The sequence below is a fragment of the Staurois parvus genome, unplaced genomic scaffold (assembly GCF_062004578.1).
Source record: "Staurois parvus isolate SC_StPar_1 unplaced genomic scaffold, SC_StPar_1.0 ptg000893l, whole genome shotgun sequence".
In the NCBI taxonomy this organism is placed as follows: domain Eukaryota; kingdom Metazoa; phylum Chordata; class Amphibia; order Anura; family Ranidae; genus Staurois; species Staurois parvus.
Window position 1 is genome coordinate 916,260 of NW_028318689.1, and position 17,976 is coordinate 934,235.

At 48.5% G+C, this 17,976-nt stretch overlaps 1 protein-coding gene across 1 annotated transcript in view; it reads right to left on the minus strand.

Annotated features, from left to right (window-relative positions):
* The window catches only part of LOC149442384 (uncharacterized), a 37,351-nt gene that overhangs the window by 9,049 nt on the left and 10,326 nt on the right, over nt 1–17,976 (minus strand). Inside the window, exon 2 of the mRNA XM_089656166.1 lies at nt 3,725–4,105. Coding sequence (XP_089512292.1) covers nt 3,725–4,105 — 381 coding nt within the window. The remainder of the gene's footprint in view (nt 1–3,724; nt 4,106–17,976) is intronic.

Below are 17,976 nucleotides of genomic sequence, written 5' to 3' on the forward strand. Positions count from 1 at the left end.
CTCATTACAGTCCTAAGCCTTGCCATTACTATCCTGAGCCCCCTCAATACTGTCCTGATCTCCTCCATCGCTGTCCTAAGCCCCACCATTACTGTCCTGAGCCCCCCCATTACTGTCTTCAGTGACCCCATTAATGTCCTCAGACCCTCATTACTGTCCTAAGCCCTGCAATTACTGCTCTGAGCCCCCTCCAATACTGTTCTGAGCCCCCCATTACTGTCCTGAGCCTCCCTTAACTGTCCGGGGCCCCCCCATTACTGTACTCAGTCCCTCCAGTATTTCCTTGAGCCCCCCTAATACTGTTCTGAGCCCCCATTACTGTCCTAAGCCCCATCATTACTGCCCTGAGCCACCTCCAATACTGTTCTGAGCCCCCCATTACTGTCTTGAGCCCCTCTTACCTGTCCTGGGTCCCTCCGTTACTGTCCTCAGTCCCTCCAGTATTGCCTTGTGCCCCCCTAATACTGTCCTGAGCCCCCCTTAAAATTGAACCGTGGTTAACTGATCTTGCAACCCATAGTGATCCGCGGGATCAGCTTCAGCAGTGTGCAGCCTGTAAGGGGTTAACTGTGGCAGCTCTTTGCTAAAGTCAGAGATCGGCTTCTTTGGCCTGAAACCGGCACATGCGTGGTTGCTTCAGGGGATACTCATTTTACCGCTACTCTGGGGCAGCTGTTACTGTACCGGGAATCCAGGATCACCCCAATAACTGGCAAGGACCTTCACAGAGCCCAGAAGCTCTGCTGGCATCCTGCTCCTGCACCCCCTGTGATGGTGTCACACGGTGCGGGCCTGCAACCCCAGTACCTCCCTAGAGATGCCACTGAACCCCTTGCAAGCTCTGGAGGAACCCTAGGGTTCCACAGAACCCTGGTTGAGAAACCCTGCTTTAAGGACTGTGTTAGAGTTCTTGTTCTATATGAGTAAGAGTTTATTGATATGTTGCAGCCACCAAGCACGGCCTAGACTTGGCCTCCTCATTCTAAACTAAACATTCTACTCAGGCGTTACAGCATTACGGTTCCTGTAGGCTGCTCATTTGGTGGGGACAGCTACAGTTTATTCTGATCTTACCAAGTTTAAAAGTAGCACTCCTACTCTGTCAGTACAAAATTGTGTATGACACAAAGTGTTTCTCATTGCAATATTCTGTCCTTTTTGAGTATTCGTATTCTCAATATACTTTGCTATTCTACTCCAAGGTCTCAAGGGTCACCCTACGGTCCTAACCAAAAGTTATCAGTCTTTGTCTTTTGACGTGTATACCCATGGTGCCAGAGATGGTAAGGCATTTGCAAATGTCAAGGTAAGAACAGAGGACCCGGTACAACCAGCGGCTTCTGCGGGGGTAGCGCTACAAACTTTTTATCTATAGAACGCATAGAACATCATTTTTGAATGACAATATTGATAAAAGATAGCTAGTCTGCATCCTAAAAACAATGTAGGCATTGCTCTGGTGTCTTAGTTATTACACATGTATTGCCAAATAATGGAAAAGGGAAGGAAAGAAAGAAAGAAAGAAAGAAAGAAAGAAAGAAAGAAAGAAAGAAAGAAAGAAAGAAAGAAAGAAAGAAAGAAAGAAAGAAAGAAAGAAAGAAAGAAAGAAAGAAAGAAAGAAAGAAAGAAAGAAAGAAAGAAAGAAAGAAAGAAAGAAAGAAAGAAAGAAAGAAAGAAAGAAAGAAAGAAAGAAAGAAAGAAAGAAAGAAAGAAAGAAAGAAAGAGAGAGAGAGAAAGAAAGAGAGAGAGAGAGAAAGAGAGAAAGAGAGAAAGAAAGAAAGAAAGAAAGAGAGAAAAAGAAAGAAAGAAAGAAAGAGAGAAAAAGAAAGAAAGAAAGAGAGAGAGAAAGAAAGAGAGAGAAAGAGAGAAAGAGAGAAAGAAAGAAAGAAAGAAAGAAAGAAAGAAAGAAAGAAAGAGAGAAAAAGAAAGAAAGAAAGAAAGAAAGAAAGAAAGAAAGAAAGAAAGAAAGAAAGAAAGAAAGAGAGAGAGAGAGAAAAAAAGAGAGAGAGAAAGAGAGAAAGAGAGAAAGAAAGAAAGAAAGAAAGAAAGAGAGAAAGAAAGAAAGAAAGAAAGAAAGAGAGAAAAAGAAAGAAAGAAAGAAAGAAAGAAAGAAAGAAAGAGAGAGAGAAAGAAAGAGAGAGAGAGAGAAAGAGAGAAAGAAAGAGAGAAAAAGAAAGAAATAAAGAAAGAAAGAAAGAAAGAAAGAAAGAGAAGAATAGTGCAGGGCAGACATGACTAGGTGAAGAGGGAGAAAAGACAGGAAAGGGTTAAGTTAAAGGGAAGGGTTAAAAAAGATAGTAAGGTTACCTGATTGGTGTTAGTAGGTTTGGGTGGGATCATCCTGAATCTTGGGGAAGTGCTGGGGGGGTCGGACAGGAGGAGCCAGTGCTGGTTAGCAGCTAAAGAGAGAAGTTCCCGCCCGCCCGCCCTCCCCTGGGGTGTTTGTTCTGTTTGGCTTGTTTAGTTTGGTGGCAGTTGTTGGTCTTGGTAGGTTGTTAATGTTTGTGATGATAAGTGTATGGTTGGGATCCATCTGTGGTATGGTTGGGACCCATCTGTGGTATGGTGTGCCCGGGTAAATTCCAGTTAACCGAGGTTTAACTGGAAGGTGGAGGTCTACCTGCAGAAGGTGTGTCCTTGTCTCCGAGTCGGTGCGTTGTGGCTGGAGGCCTAGTAGGAATATTAAGGTTCTGCAGGGGGAGATCAATATTATTTTGGGTGCCTGCCTAGACCAACAACTCATTCCATACGTTTATGGAAGTTTCTGTTTTAAGGAATGTTTTCTGTATATTTAAGTTAAATTGTTGATAAAAGGCCGTGAAGGCCATTTTACTCCAACAAAGTGTGGTCTCCTTTTATTGGTGGAGGGAGTGTTGGGAAATGGGGGGTTTTTTGGAAGTTGGGTAAGTATGTTTTGGGGGTGTTAGCATTTGACAACACATCTCCTCTACACTAGTCATGGAAAAACTGCTCTTGTGTATAAGAGGTATACAGGTACAAGAGCTGATGTGGTTACAATTTTAAAAAAAGAATAATTTTGTAGAGGGAAATTGAATTTTTTTTTTCCTGTTTTCTTGTAAGTTTTCTGTTTTATTTTGCTAAATAATGAATAAAAAAAGATAAATAAAATATTAATGACACAGGAGATGATGGACCCAGAGGGTGATTGACGACTGCAGGTCAGTGAAGGTGGCCAGTGGAAAGCAGAACCTGTCAGTAGTCTAAATTAAAACCAAAATCAAACTGAAGCACGAAGTAGCCAGAAAAAGGGGAATAATACCTTTAGTCATATTTCCAAATACAGTATGTAAAGGAAGGAAAGAAAAGTCCAAGCAGCAGCTGGGGCCAACATTAGAGTGAACCTCTTGCATTGGGAAAGCACCAGTATGTATGGCCCTATAGGCTACATCCAATATTGAGCATAATGTAGCCACACCCATTTTTGCATGCTTTTCCCTTCCATATTCTCCCTCTTCGAATGTCTGATGTTAGTAAGTATGCTACAGGAATACAGAGAAGACCATTACTATGGGTTCTACCTCCTTCATGTAATGTCCTGTTGATGTGAACATGTATCAGGTCCTCTTACTAAGGAGTGCTCAGTGACCTAAAGCAGTATAAAAGCAGGTCAGATGTAAGACACGGTTCTTACCGTCAGTATGGCCGAAGCCGATGGTAGCGTTTGTACCGTGAGTCTGGCTGTATTGGATGGTAGCATTCTTACCGTGACTCTGGCCGTAGTTGACAGTAACGTTGATGTCAACAGATTTGGTATTATCACTGTCCATCATAGAGACCCTGTAAATCCCACTGTCCTCCATCTTCAAATGTTGGATAATTAAAGATCCATTCTCTGGAATCACCCTCATCCGCTTCTCGTAGCCATCAGGTGGAAATTGGGCAACAGTTTTCTTCCCAGTGCCATCAACTGTAATGGTACAAATAAGCAGGTGGACCTCACTTGACTGGTTGAGGTGGTACCATCGTATCTGAAGCCAGCTGGCCTGTTTGTCCATGTGGTAGGACACGGAGAGCAGGATGGAGTCATTCTCATACCCCGTCACATCTGTCTGAGCCATGGAAATCATTAAGTTGCCAGCAGCACCTGACACCGGGCGAGATAAAAAGAGCTGCTGTTTGTATGTGACAGAAAGCAAAGATTTAAAGGTCCAGTCCATCTAAAACTTCTACTTAAAATGTTTGATATTGGTGACTTGATTGTGCTAGAGACTGAGATTGACACAGTCCACCAGACGCCACCTTTAATTATTATTATTATTATTATACAGGATTTATATAGCGCCAATAGTTTGCTCAGCACTGTACATTATAGTGGGAGACAATACAGCAACAATACAGTTCAATACAAGAGGGATAGGAGGGTCCTGATCCTGGGAGCTTACAATCTAAGAGGGAGGGGCTAGTGGTACAAAAGGTAGTAACTGTGGGGGATGGACTGGTAGGAGGAATAGAAGATTCCATTATTAGCTGAGGGCAGGGTAGGCTTCCCTGAAGAGATCGGTTTTCAGAGATCACCTAAAAGTGAGCAGAGTAGGTGATAGTCTGATAAATTGGGGTAGAGAGTTCCAGAGGATGGGGGAAGCTCTGCAGAAGTCCTGGAGACAAGCATGGGAGGAGGAGACAAGGGAGCTAGAGAGCAGGAGGTCTTGTGAGGAGTGGAGAGTACGGTTTGGGTGATATTTAGAGACAAGATCAGTGATGTAATTTGGGGAAGAGTTATAAATGGCTTTATACGTTACTGTTAATGTTTTGAATTTTATCTGGGAAGCCAGTGAAGGGATTGGCAGAGAGGGGTGGAGGACACTGAGTGGAGGTAAGTGGAGAGATTGGCAGAGAGGGGTGGAGGGCACTGAGTGGAGGTCAGTGGAGGGATTTGCAGAGAGGGGTGGAGAACACTGAGTGTAGGCAAGTGGAGGGATTGGCAGAGAGGGGTTGAGGACACTGCGTGACGGCCAGTGGAGGGATTGGCAGAGAGAGGTGGAGGGCACTGAGTGGAGGCCAGTGGAGGGATTGGCAGAGAGAGGTGGAGGACACTGAGTGTAGGCCAGTGGAGGGATTGGCAGAGAGGGGTGGAGGACACTGCGTGGCGGCCAGTGGAGGGATTGGCAGAGAGAGGTGGAGGGCACTGAGTGGAGGCCAGTGGAGGGATTGGCAGAGAGGGGTGGAGGACACTGAGTGGAGGCCAGTGGAGGGATCGGCAGAGAAGGGTGGAGGACACTGAGTGGAGGTCAGTGGAGGAATTGGCAGAGAGGGGTGGAGGACACTGAGTGTAGGCCAGTGGAGGGATTGGCAGAGAGGGGTGGAGGACACTGCGTGGCGGCCAGTGGAGGGATTGGCAGAGAGAGGTGGAGGGCACTGAGTGGAGGCCAGTGGAGGGATTGGCAGAGAGGAGTGGAGGACACTGAGTGGAGGTCAGTGGAGGGATTTGCAGAGAGTGGTGGAGGACATTGAGTGGAGGTCAGTGGAGGGATTGGCAGAGAGGGGTGGAGGACACTGAGTGGAGGTCAGTGGAGGGATTTGCAGAGAGGGGTGGAGAACACTGAGTGTAGGCCAGTGGAGGGATTGGCAGAGAGGGGTGGAGGACACTGCGTGGCAGCCAGTGGAGGGATTGGCAGAGAGAGGTGGAGGACACTGAGTGTAGGCCAGTGGAGGGATTGGCAGAGAGGGGTGGAGGACACTGCGTGGCGGCAAGTGGAGGGATTGGCAGAGAGAGGTGGAGGGCACTGAGTGGAGGCCAGTGGAGGGATTGGCAGAGAGGGGTGGAGGACACTGAGTGGAGGCCAGTGGAGGGATCGGCAGAGAAGGGTGGAGGACACTGAGTGGAGGTCAGTGGAGGGATTGGCAGAGAGGGGTGGAGGACACTGAGTGTAGGCCAGTGGAGGGATTGGCAGAGAGGGGTGGAGGACACTGCGTGGCGGCCAGTGGAGGGATTGGCAGAGAGAGGTGGAGGGCACTGAGTGGAGGCCAGTGGAGGGATTGGCAGAGAGGGGTGGAGGACACTGAGTGTAGGTCAGTGGAGGGATTGGCAGAGAGGAGTGGAGGACACTGAGTGTAGGCCAGTGGACGGATTGGCAGAGAGGGGTGGAGGACACTGCGTGGCGGCCAGTGGAGGGATTGGCAGAGAGAGGTGGAGGGCACTGAGTGGAGGCCAGTGGAGGGATTGGCAGAGAGGGGTGGAAGACACTGAGTGGAGGCCAGTGGAGGGATCGGCAGAGAAGGGTGGAGGACACTGAGTGGAGGTCAGTGGAGAGATTGGCAGAGAGGGGTGGAGGACACTGAGTGTAGGCCAGTGGAGGGATTGGCAGAAAGGGGTGGAGGACACTGCGTGGTGGCCAGTGGAGGGATTGGCAGAGAGAGGTGGAGGGCACTGAGTGGAGGCCAGTGGAGGGATTGGCAGAGAGGGGTGGAGGACACTGAGTGGAGGCCAGTGGAGGGATTGGCAGAGAGGGGTGGAGGACACTGAGTGGAGGCCAGTGGAGGGATTGGCAGAGAGGGGTGGGGGACACTGAGTGGAGGCCAGTGGAGGGATTGGCAGAGAGGGGTGGAGGACACTGAGTAGAGGCCAGTGGAGGGATTGGCAGAGAGGGGTGGCAGATACAGAACGGTTAGTAAGGTGGATGAGTCTGGCAGCACCATTCATGATATGAAGAGGGGATAGCCTGCGATGAGGTAATTGGATAATTGGAAGGAAACCTGCGCTGCCTGAAATACAGAAGATACAATTGCTGACCACTCCTGAAATTGGAGTAACTGTCCGGTTGTCACTTTGCTCCAACAGCTTCAATACTTTCTGAGACACTGGCCTGGGTGGGAGTGCAGTCCAAGTCCTTGATCTGGGACAGCAAGGACAGGAAGGCAAGTCAAAATCTAACTTAACTAAAAACCGCTCCCACCCCCGTTCTAAGTCAATTCTATCTACCCTGTAAAAGGAAAGATGCCTATACTTCCCTCAAGTCGCTCCAGTCCGGTCTCGATGTCTGCAGTGCTGGCTTTAGTGTAGAGGAGAGGTTGCCGACCACGGCTGCAGAGCAGGTCACCTATAGGCTCACTATGGGGCAGTATGGGGAATTATTGTCGGCTGTCCTCCCTCTACAGGTAAGCTTTAGCTGGGACTCGATCATGTGATCGGACCTAAGTGACTTTACAATAGGTCAGTATAGACATCTTTCCTTTTACAGGGTGGATAGAACAGGTTTAGAGTGGGGTGGGAGCAGATTTATACTTAGGTTTTGACCCATCTTCCACTTTAGCTATTGTGTCAGCCAGGCCAGGGGCGGACTGACCATTTGGAAACTCGGGCACTGCCCAAGGGCCCGGGGTCAGTAGGGGGCCCCATTAGATGCCCCTGGAACCTTTTTCATAGGCTTTTTTGAGTTTGGGCAAAGCCACAGGGAGCCCCATGATCCCCTATTGCCCGGGGGCCCCATGAGTTGTCAGTCCACGCCTGAGCCATGCACATATTTTCAGAAACGGAGGTCAGCGTTTGCAACATACATATTTTTATCAGTTCAGGTTTCCTTAAATTATAATTTTTGGGATGACTGACCTTTTGTCTATAAACTACATTGTAAGCACTAATTAGGATATCATTTTAACATATAGAACAGTGCCTGGATAAACTGTCATGGCTGCTCACTGAGTGTCACTAGACCCCTTACCAGGATCAATCTCCATCATTGGACCTTGTACCAGGAGACCAATCACCAGACCCTGAACCAGAAGATCTACCATTGTCATTGGTTCCTGTGCCAGGATATCCATTACTGTCATCAAAACCCATACCGGCAGTTCCACTTCTATTAATCCCTGTACCAGAAGATCCACCATTGTCATCAGATCCTGTACAAGGAGATCTACCACTGTCATCAGATCCTGTACAAGGAGATCCACCACTGTCATCAGATCCTGTACAAGGAGATCCACCACTGTCATCAGATCCTGTACAAGGAGATATATGACTGTCATCAAATCCTGTACAAGGAGATATATGACTGTCATCAGATCCTGTACAAGGAAATCTATGACTGACATCAGATCCTGTGCAAGGAGATCCACCACTGTCATCAGATCCTGTACAAGGAGATCCACCACTGTCATTAGATCCTGTACAAGAAGATCTATGACTGTCATCAGATCCTGTACAAGGAGATCCACCACTGTCATTAGATCCTGTACAAGAAGATCTATGACTGTCATCAGATCCTGTACAAGGAGATCCACCACTGTCATCAGATCCTTACAAGGAGATCCACCACTGTCATCAGATCCTGTACAAGGAGATCCACCACTGTCATCAGATCCTGTACAAGAAGATCTATGACTGTCATCAGATCCTGTACAAGGAGATCCACCACTGTCATCAGATCCTGTACAAGGAGATCCACCACTGTCATCAGGTGCTGTACCAAGTATTCCACCGTTGTTTTTATTCCCTATACCATGAGATCTACCACTGTCATCGAACCACAAACTGGGACACTTACCTCTGTCATGAGACCCTATACCGGGTGATTCACTGCTGTCATCACAAATGCTATACTAGGAGATCTATCACTGTCATTGGGCACCAAACCAGAAGATCTACCATTGTCATCAGACTCTATACCAGGAGATCAGTCTCTATGATCAGATCATGCACCAGGAGATCTACTGCTGTCATCAGACCCCGCACAAAGGGATTAGTCTCTGTCATCAGACCCCGCACAAAGGGATTAGTCTCTGTCATCAGACCCCGCACCAGGAAATCAGTCTCTGTTATCAGACCCCACACCAGGAGATCAGTCTCTGTCATCAGACCCCGCACCAGAAGATCAGTCTCTGTCATCAGACCCCGCACCTGGAGATCAGTCTCTATCATCAGATCATGCACCAGGAGATCTACTATTGTCATCAGACCCTGCACCAGATCAGTCTCTGTCATTAGACCCCGCACCTGGAGATCAGTCTGTCATCAGACCCCCGCACCTGGAGATCAGTCTGTCATCAGACCCGGCACCAGGAGATCTACTACTGTCATCTGATCCTGCACCAGGAGATCAGTCTCTATCATCAGATTATGCACCAGCAGATCTACTACTGTCATCAGATCATGCACCAGGAGATCAGTCTCTGTTATCAGAACCCGCACCAGGAGATCAGTCTCTGTCATCAGACCCTGCACCAGAAGATCAGTCTCTGTCATCAGACCCCGCACCTGGAGATCAGTCTCTATCATCAGATCATGCACCAGGAGATCTACTATTGTCATCAGACCCTGCACCAGATCAGTCTCTGTCATTAGACCCCGCACCTGGAGATCAGTCTGTCATCAGACCCCGCACCTGGAGATCAGTCTGTCATCAGACCCGGCACCAGGAGATCTACTACTGTCATCTGATCCTGCACCAGGAGATCAGTCTCTATCATCAGATCATGCACCAGCAGATCTACTACTGTCATCAGATCATGCACCAGGAGATCAGTCTCTCATCAGACCCCGCACCTGGAGATCAGTCTCTGTCATCAGACCCTGCACCAGAAGATCAGTCTCTGTTATCAGACCCCACACCAGGAGATCAGTCTCTGTCATCAGACCCCGCACCAGGAGATCAGTCTCTGTCATCAGACCCTGCACCTGGAGATCAGTCTCTGTCATCAGACCCTGCACCTGGAGATCAGTCTCTGTCATCAGACCCCACACCAGGAGATCAGTCTCTGTCATCAGACCCCACACCAGGAGATCAGTCTCTGTCATCAGACCCCGCACCAGGAGATCAGTCTCTCATCAGACCCCGCACCTGGAGATCAGTCTCTGTCATCAGACCCTGCACCAGGAGATCAGTCTCTGTTATCAGACCCCACACCAGGAGATCAGTCTCTCATCAGACCCCGCACCTGGAGATCAGTCTCTGTCATCAGACCCGGCACCTGGAGATCAGTCTCTGTCATCAGACCCTGCACCTGGAGATCAGTCTCTGTCATCAGACCCTGCACCTGGAGATCAGTCTCTCATCAGACCCCGCACCTGGAGATCAGTCTCTGTCATCAGACCCAGCACCAGGAGATCTACTACTGTCATCAGACCCCGCACCAGGAGATCAGTTTCTGTCATCAGACCCCGCACCTGGAGATCAGTCTCTGTCATCAGACCCCGCACCTGGAGATCAGTCTCTGTCATCATACCCTGCACCAGGAGATCAGTCTCTATTATCAAATCATGCACGAGGAGATCTACTACTGTCATCAGATCATGCACCAGGAGATCTACTACTGTCATCAAACCCTGCACCAGGAGATCAGTCTCTGTCATCAGACCCCGCACCTGGAGATCAGTCTCTGTCATCAGACCCCACACCAGGAGATCAGTCTCTGTCATCAAACCCTGCCCAAGGAGATCAGTCTCTGTCATCAGACTCTATACCAGTAGTCCCTGCATGGGGATATGAGGCTAAATTGTCATGGCTGCTCACCCCTTACCAAGATGAATCTCTGTCATTGGACCTTGTACCCGGAGACCAATCTCCATCTCCAGACCCTGTGTCAGAAGATCTACCATTGTCCATAGTCCCTGTATCAGGATATCCATCAATGTCATCAAACCCCATACCAGGAGTTCCACTTCTCTTATCAATCCCTGTAAACAAAATCCACCATTGTCACCAGGTCCTGCACAAGGAGATCCATCGCTGTCATCAGACACTGTACCAGGGTTCCAGCACTGTCATCAGGCTCTGTATCAGGCCATCCACCACTGTCATCAGACACTGTGCCAGGCCATCCACTGCTGTCATCAGACACTGTACCAGCAGATCAACCTCTGTCACCACACCCCATACCCGAAGATCCACTATTTTCATTAGATTCTGTACCTGGACATCCACAACAGACCTTGTACTGGTAGATCTACCAATGCCATCATTTCCTGTATTAAGATATTCAATTCTGTCATCAGACCTTAAACCAGAAGATCATTCACTATCATCAGTACCTGCACCGATTGTGTTACCAGTGGTAACATCCCATACCGGGACATCAACCTTTTCATTAGACTCTATACCTGCTTATCTACCACTGTTGTCAGGTCTATACCAAAAGATCCACTTCTGTTCTCAGACCCTATACCAGATGATCCATTATTGTCGTCAGGTGATCCGTCACTGTCTCCAGACCTTGCACCAGGTGATCCACCACCGCCATCAGACTTTGGACAAGGATATTTACCAATGTCAACAGATCCCAGGAGGAGATACTAGGACTAACTACTTGTTACAACCAAGGTATGCAGAATACCCTCTCTGAACACACAACACGTCCAAACCTTGAAGCAGGTGGACTAAAGCAGCAGAAGACCACATCAGGTGCCACTCCTGTCAGCTAAGAACAGGAAATTGAGGCTACAATTCACACAATCTTACCAACATTGGACAATAGAAGATTAGAAAAATGTTGCCTGGTCTGATGAGTCTCAATTTCAGCTGTGACATTCAGATGGTGGGGACAGAATTTGGCTCAACAGTTCATGGAGGTGCAGCTGTCAAATCTGCAGCAACTGTGTGATGCTATCATGTCAATATGGACCAAAAACTCTGAGGAATGTTGCCAACACCTTGTTGAATCTATGCCACAAGGATTAGGGCAGTTCTGAAGGTAAAAGGGGGTTCAACCTAGCGCTAGCAAGGTGAACCTAATAAAGTGCCCGGTGAATGTATAGCTGCCAGGTGGGAAAAGCTTCTGGCTTTTTCCAGAGCCCTCAAAGTTAATGGTAGAAATAACTAACAAGGCCACCTGGTTAATCTGGTGCCCAGTCACCGAAATGGAGAATTTGTAGGCTCAGGTCTAATGCCAGACCTGGCTCACATTTGGCATTCCAATTAATTCCAAAGGTCCTCAGTAAGGTTGAGGTCAGTATTCTATGTAGGCCACTTGAGTTCGCCCACACCAAACCCATCGAAGCATGTCCTTATGGAGCTGGCTTTGCACACAGGGCACAGTCATACTGGGACAGATGAGGGCCCGTTAGCACAAGGTCGGAATACCGCAATCATCTTAGTATGCATTGACAGTCGGTGGAAACTAATGCACTTAAAAACCAGGAGAGAAATATGACGAATGTGCACAAGCAACAAGCGTTTCTTCATTATGACATACCTAATTCTTTCCTACTGCAGAGCTCACAAACAACACCTTCTGAAAGTCGAGGGCAGTGACCACATCCTGCCCAAACCCCACATTCATTTTCTATCTCTTGGCCTTTCTTATCGTTATGACTCACTGATGTTGTAACACTTCTTTGTTTTGCTACTTCTTGTCACAAACAGCAAGCGAGTGAGGAAGTGAAGGAGGCGGTTAGTTAGGAGACTTTAAAGAGGGCCAAGTGGAAATGGACTCCTTAGAGCAGGCATCAGACTGAGATCTATCGACCCAAAGACCTATGAATTTTGTTACTTCTAACTCCTGTACTCTGCGATTCCGTCTACTGACCTCTGAGTTACTACTGACCCCTACACTCTCCATTTATTACTGACCCCGACACCACTGACCCCTGAACCCTGTTATTTACTACTGACCCCTGAACCCTGTTATTTACTACTGACCCCTGAACCCTGTTATTTACTACTGACCTCTGAACCCTGCGTTATTTACTACTGACCTCTGAACCCTGCGTTATTTACTACTGACCTCTGAACCCTGCGTTATTTACTAATGACCTCTGAACCCTGTGTTATTTACTACTGACCCCTGAACCCTGCGTTATTTACTACTGACCCCTGAACCCTGCGTTATTTACTAATGACCTCTGAACCCTGTGTTATTTACTACTGACCCCTGAACCCTGCGTTATTTACTACTGACCCCTGAACCCTGCGTTATTTACTACTGACCTCTGAACCCTGCATTATTTACTAATGACCTCTGAACCCTGTGTTATTTACTACTGACCCCTGAACCCTGCGTTATTTACTACTGACCTCTGAACCCTGCGTTATTTACTACTGACCCTTGAACCCTGCATTATTTACTACTGACCCTTGAACCCTGCATTATTTACTACTGACCTCTGAACCCTGCGTTATTTACTACTGACCTCTGAACCCTGCGTTATTTACTACTGACCTCTGAACCCTGCGTTATTTACTACTGACCTCTGAACCCTGTGTTATTTACTACTGACCTCTGAACCCTGCGATATTTACTACTGACCTCTGAACCCTGTGTTATTTACTACTGACCCCTGAACCCTGCGTTATTTACTACTGACCTCTAAACCCTGCGTTATTTACTATTGACCTCTAAACCCTGCGTTATTTACTATTGACCTCTGAACCCTGCGTTATTTACTACTGACCTCTGAACCCTGCGTTATTTACTACTGACCTCTGAACCCTGCGTTATTTACTACTGATCTCTGAACCCTGCGTTATTTACTACTGACCTCTGACTTACTTACTATTGACCCTTGAGGTCTGTGTTACTTACTACTGACCACTGCACTCTGAGTTACAAGCTATTGACCTTGGCATTCTGTATTACATACTACTGACCTCTGAGGAACTCACTACTTGCCCCTGAAATCTGCATTAGTCACTACTGACCCCTTCATTCTGTGTTACTTCCTACTCACCCCTGAGGTTTGTTACTTAGTACAGAGCTCTGCATTTTTGTTACTTCTGACGTCTGCACTCTGCGTTACCTACTACTTACTACTGGCCCCTTCAGTCTGCATTACGTATCACTGACCTCTGCAGTCTAAATTACATACTATTGACCTCTCAGTTACTATATAACTGGCCCCTCAAATCTGCATTACCTATTGCTGACCCCTACATTCTGTATTTAATTCCTACTCACCTCTGAATCCTGTGTTACTTATCACTGATGTCTGAACTCTGCATTACTTACTACTGACCCCAGCACCTTGTGTTACTACTGACCCCAGCACCTTGTGTTACTACTGACCCCAGCACCTTGTGTTACTACTGACCCCAGCACCTTGTGTTACTACTGACCCCAGCACCTTGTGTTACTTAGTTCTAACCTAGTATTCTGCATTACCTACTACTAACTCCCTGCACTTTGTGTTACTACTGACCTCCGCACTCTGCATTACTTGCTATGTACTACTGACCTCTGCACTCTGCATTACTTGCTATGTACTACTGACCTCCGCACTCTGCCTTACTTGCTATGTACTACTGACCTCCGCACTCTGCATTACTTGCTATGTACTACTGACCTCCGCACTCCGTGTAATTTACTACTGACCTCTGCACTCCGTGTAATTTACTACTGACCTCTGCACTCCGTGTAATTTACTACTGACCTCTGCACTCCGTGTAATTTACTACTGACCTCTGCACTCCGTGTAATTTACTAATGACCTCTGCAAGCTGAATTATATACTCTTGATCTCTGCACTCGTCACTCTTGATCTCTGCGTGCGTTACTTAATAATGACCTCTGCAGTCTGTGTTACTTAATACTGACCTCTGCACTGTGAGTTACATACTATTGACCTCAGCACTCTGTGTTGCTCAGTACTGACCTCTGCAATACATACTATTGACCTCTGCACTCTACATTACCTAATACTGACCTCTGCACTCTGCGTTACCTAATACTGACCTCTGCACTCTGCGTTACCTAATACTGACCTCTGCACTCTGCGTTACTTAATACTGACCTCTGCACTCTGCGTCTTTGGTAAAATAAAATCCTAATAGGTGAGTATTGAGTATTTTTTGTGAAAGTTATAGTCTACAAACTATGGGGTATACTGTATATATGAAAATGTAACAATTCTGATGTACTGTCGGCCTGTCTCATTTCATGAGGTCCTTACAGTACCTTGAAAAAGTCTTCCTCCCCCTTGAATATCCCCCATGTTGTCATGTTACATGTATTCCCCCTCCCCCTTGAAATGTCCCCCATGTTGTCATGTTACAATGTATTCCCCTCCCCCCTGAAATGTCCCCCATGTTGTCCTGTTACAATGTATCCCCTCCCCCCTGAAATGTCCCCCATGTTGTCATGTTACAATGTATGCCCTCCCCCCTGAAATGTCCCCCATGTTGTCATGTTACAATGTATTCCCCTCCCCCCTGAAATGTCCCCCATGTTGTCATGTTACAATGTATCCCCTCCCCCCTGAAATGTCCCCCATGTTGTCATGTTACAATGTATTCCCCTCCCCCTTGAAATGTCCCCCATGTTGTCATGTTACAATGTATTCCCCTCCCCCTTGAAATGTCCCCATGTTGTCATGTTACAATGTATTCCCCCCTCCCCCCTGAAATGTCCCCCATGTTGTCATGTTACAATGTATTCCTCTCCAAATGTCCCCCATGTTGTCATTTTACAATGTATTCCCCCTCCCCCCTGAAATGTCCCCCATGTTGTCATTTTACAATGTATTCCCCCTCCCCCCTGAAATGTCCCCTCATGTTGTCATGTTACAATGTATTCCCCTTCCCCCTGAAATGTCCCCCATGTTGTCATGTTACAATGTATTCCCCTCCCCCCTGAAATGTCCCTGTAAGGGACCACCCAGCAGTACCACTAGCACTCCACTGAATAGGCGTTCCCAGAGCACGGAGTCTAAGTCCCAGGGTGCTTGTTCACCAGGGCCCCTGATGGTGGGGATGGACTTGGAGCTCCCCGAGACCAGGTCGTGGCTACTGGGTAAACCCGTCAGTGGTAGTGGTATTGGCCGAGGGCTCCCGCGGGGAAGAGCCTGATATGAGGAGGTCAGAAGACCCCACTGGGAGGGATGGATGGATGGATGGATGGATGGCTGAGCAGGTGCGAGGTCAGACAAGCCGGGTCGGTAACAGGGAGGACGGTATGGTACAAGGCAGCGGGCAGAGAATAGTCGGGTCACACGCCAGGTCAGCAACAGCAGGTCAGATCCAATAGGGGGCATTCAAGAGAGAGGTCAGGCAAAGCAAGGGTCAGGGCAGGAGAAATTCAGCAAGGTCAGAGCACAATCCGGGTCAGCAACTTACAATACACAGGTTCACAGGATACAGGGGAGACCAGAAGGCACTGAATGACAGTTCAGGGCCATTTAAATATCCCGCCCTGCGCTGCCATTGGTGCCCAGCAGGCGGCCGCGGCTTCTACTGCGCATGCGCGAACTCGAACGCCGCGGCCGGCCCGGACCTAGTGCCTGAGTCCCTGCACAGGGCGGCGCACTGCAGTGCGTCGGGACCATCGCGGTGGGGATCAAGGAGATCCCTGACATTGCCCTCCCCCCCCTACAGGCAACCTCCGGATGCCCACCCGATCTCTCCACCACGGATGATCGCGAAAAAACCTCCGGACAAGTCTGGGTGCATGGACATTATGGGCTGGTTCCCAAGAATTGTCCTCAGGGCCATAGCCCTTCCATTTGATTAGGAATTGGGTCTGGCCCCCCCTCCTTCGGCACTTCAGGATTGTTTCCACCTCAAATTCTTCTTCTCCTTCGACCGTTATGGCCTCCGGAGGTCTAGATTCTCGTTCAGGGAAGGCATCTGGGACCACTGGCTTCAGCAGGGACACATGGAAGACTGGGTGGATTTTGAGTGTGTCAGGGAGGACAAGTTCGTAAGCCACCTCGTTGACCATCCACTTAACGCAAAAGGGTCCTATAAATTTAGGTCCCAATTTCTTTGAGGGGCAAAGCATCTTTAAGGTGGATGTAGACAACCAAACCTTCTCTCCGGGTCACAACACCAGATCTTCCCTTCGTTTCTTGTTAAATGCCCTCTTGTAGTCTTCTTGGGCCCGAATGATGGCTTCCTGTAGCTTCTTGTTGTTCGAGGAGAAGAACGTCAATGTATCCTGTGTTGCAGGAATTGGGCATTCAGGGACCAAGTCTGGGAAGAAGGTAGGGTGAAACCCATAATTGGAAAAGAACGGGGACTGCCCCGTTGCCGAATGGCACGCGTTGTTGTACACGAATTCCGCCAAGGGTAGAAGTGGTATCCAGTCATCCTGAGCAAAAGATGTATAGCAGTGCAGGTATTGCTCCAGAGTCTGGTTGGTTCTTTCGGTCTGTCCGTTGGACTGAGGGTGGAATGCAGAAGAGAGGGACAGTTGGATGTCCAGAGCTTTACACAGAGCCCTCCAAAATCTTGAGGTAAACTGAACCCCTCGGTCTGAGACAATGTCTTCAGGGACCCCGTGCAGTCTTACAATCTCTTGAATGAATACTCGCGCAGTTTCGGCTGCCGACGGAGTCTTCCTTAATGGTATGAAGTGGGCCATCTTAGATAAATGGTCCACGACCACAAGGATTGCTGTGTGGTCTAGTGATGGTGGGAGCTCGACTATAAAATCCATCGAAATCTTCTGCCAAGGCCGTTCGGGAATCGGTAAAGGCCGCAGAAGACCCCAAGCCTTGCTCCTTGATGGTTTGTTCCTCTGGCAGGTGATGCAGGAGTTAACGTAGTGTTTGCAATCTTTAGCCATGTCAGGCCACCAGAAGGAGCGTCGGAGGAGCTCTAGGGTCTTGGTTGAGCCAAAGTGCCCTGCCATCGAGTGGTCATGGCAATGTCCCAAGACCAGGGTTCGGATTTCATCTGGCACCCTAATCCGATCTTCCTTCCATAGGAGTCCCCCCTTGTTCTGGAGGGGCACCCCGGCTGGGATGGGTATGGCCGTGGATGCCTCCATTATCTTGGAACGAAGGTCCGTCTGGAGCGCCAAGAAGTTTCCCGAAGACAGGATAGTGTTGGGCGCTGGGACCTCCTCGAGGCTCCGTCATGGCCTTCTGGTACTGTAAGGGACCACCCGGCGGTACCACTAGCACTCCACTAAATGGGCGTTCCCAGAGCACGGAGTCTAAGTCCCAGGGTGCTTGTTCACCAGGGCCCCTGATGGTGGGGATGGACTTGGAGCTCCCCGAGACCAGGTCGTGGCTACTGGGTAAACCCGTCAGTGGTAGTGGTATACGCCGAGGGCTCCCGCGGGGAAGAGCCTGATATGAGGAGGTCA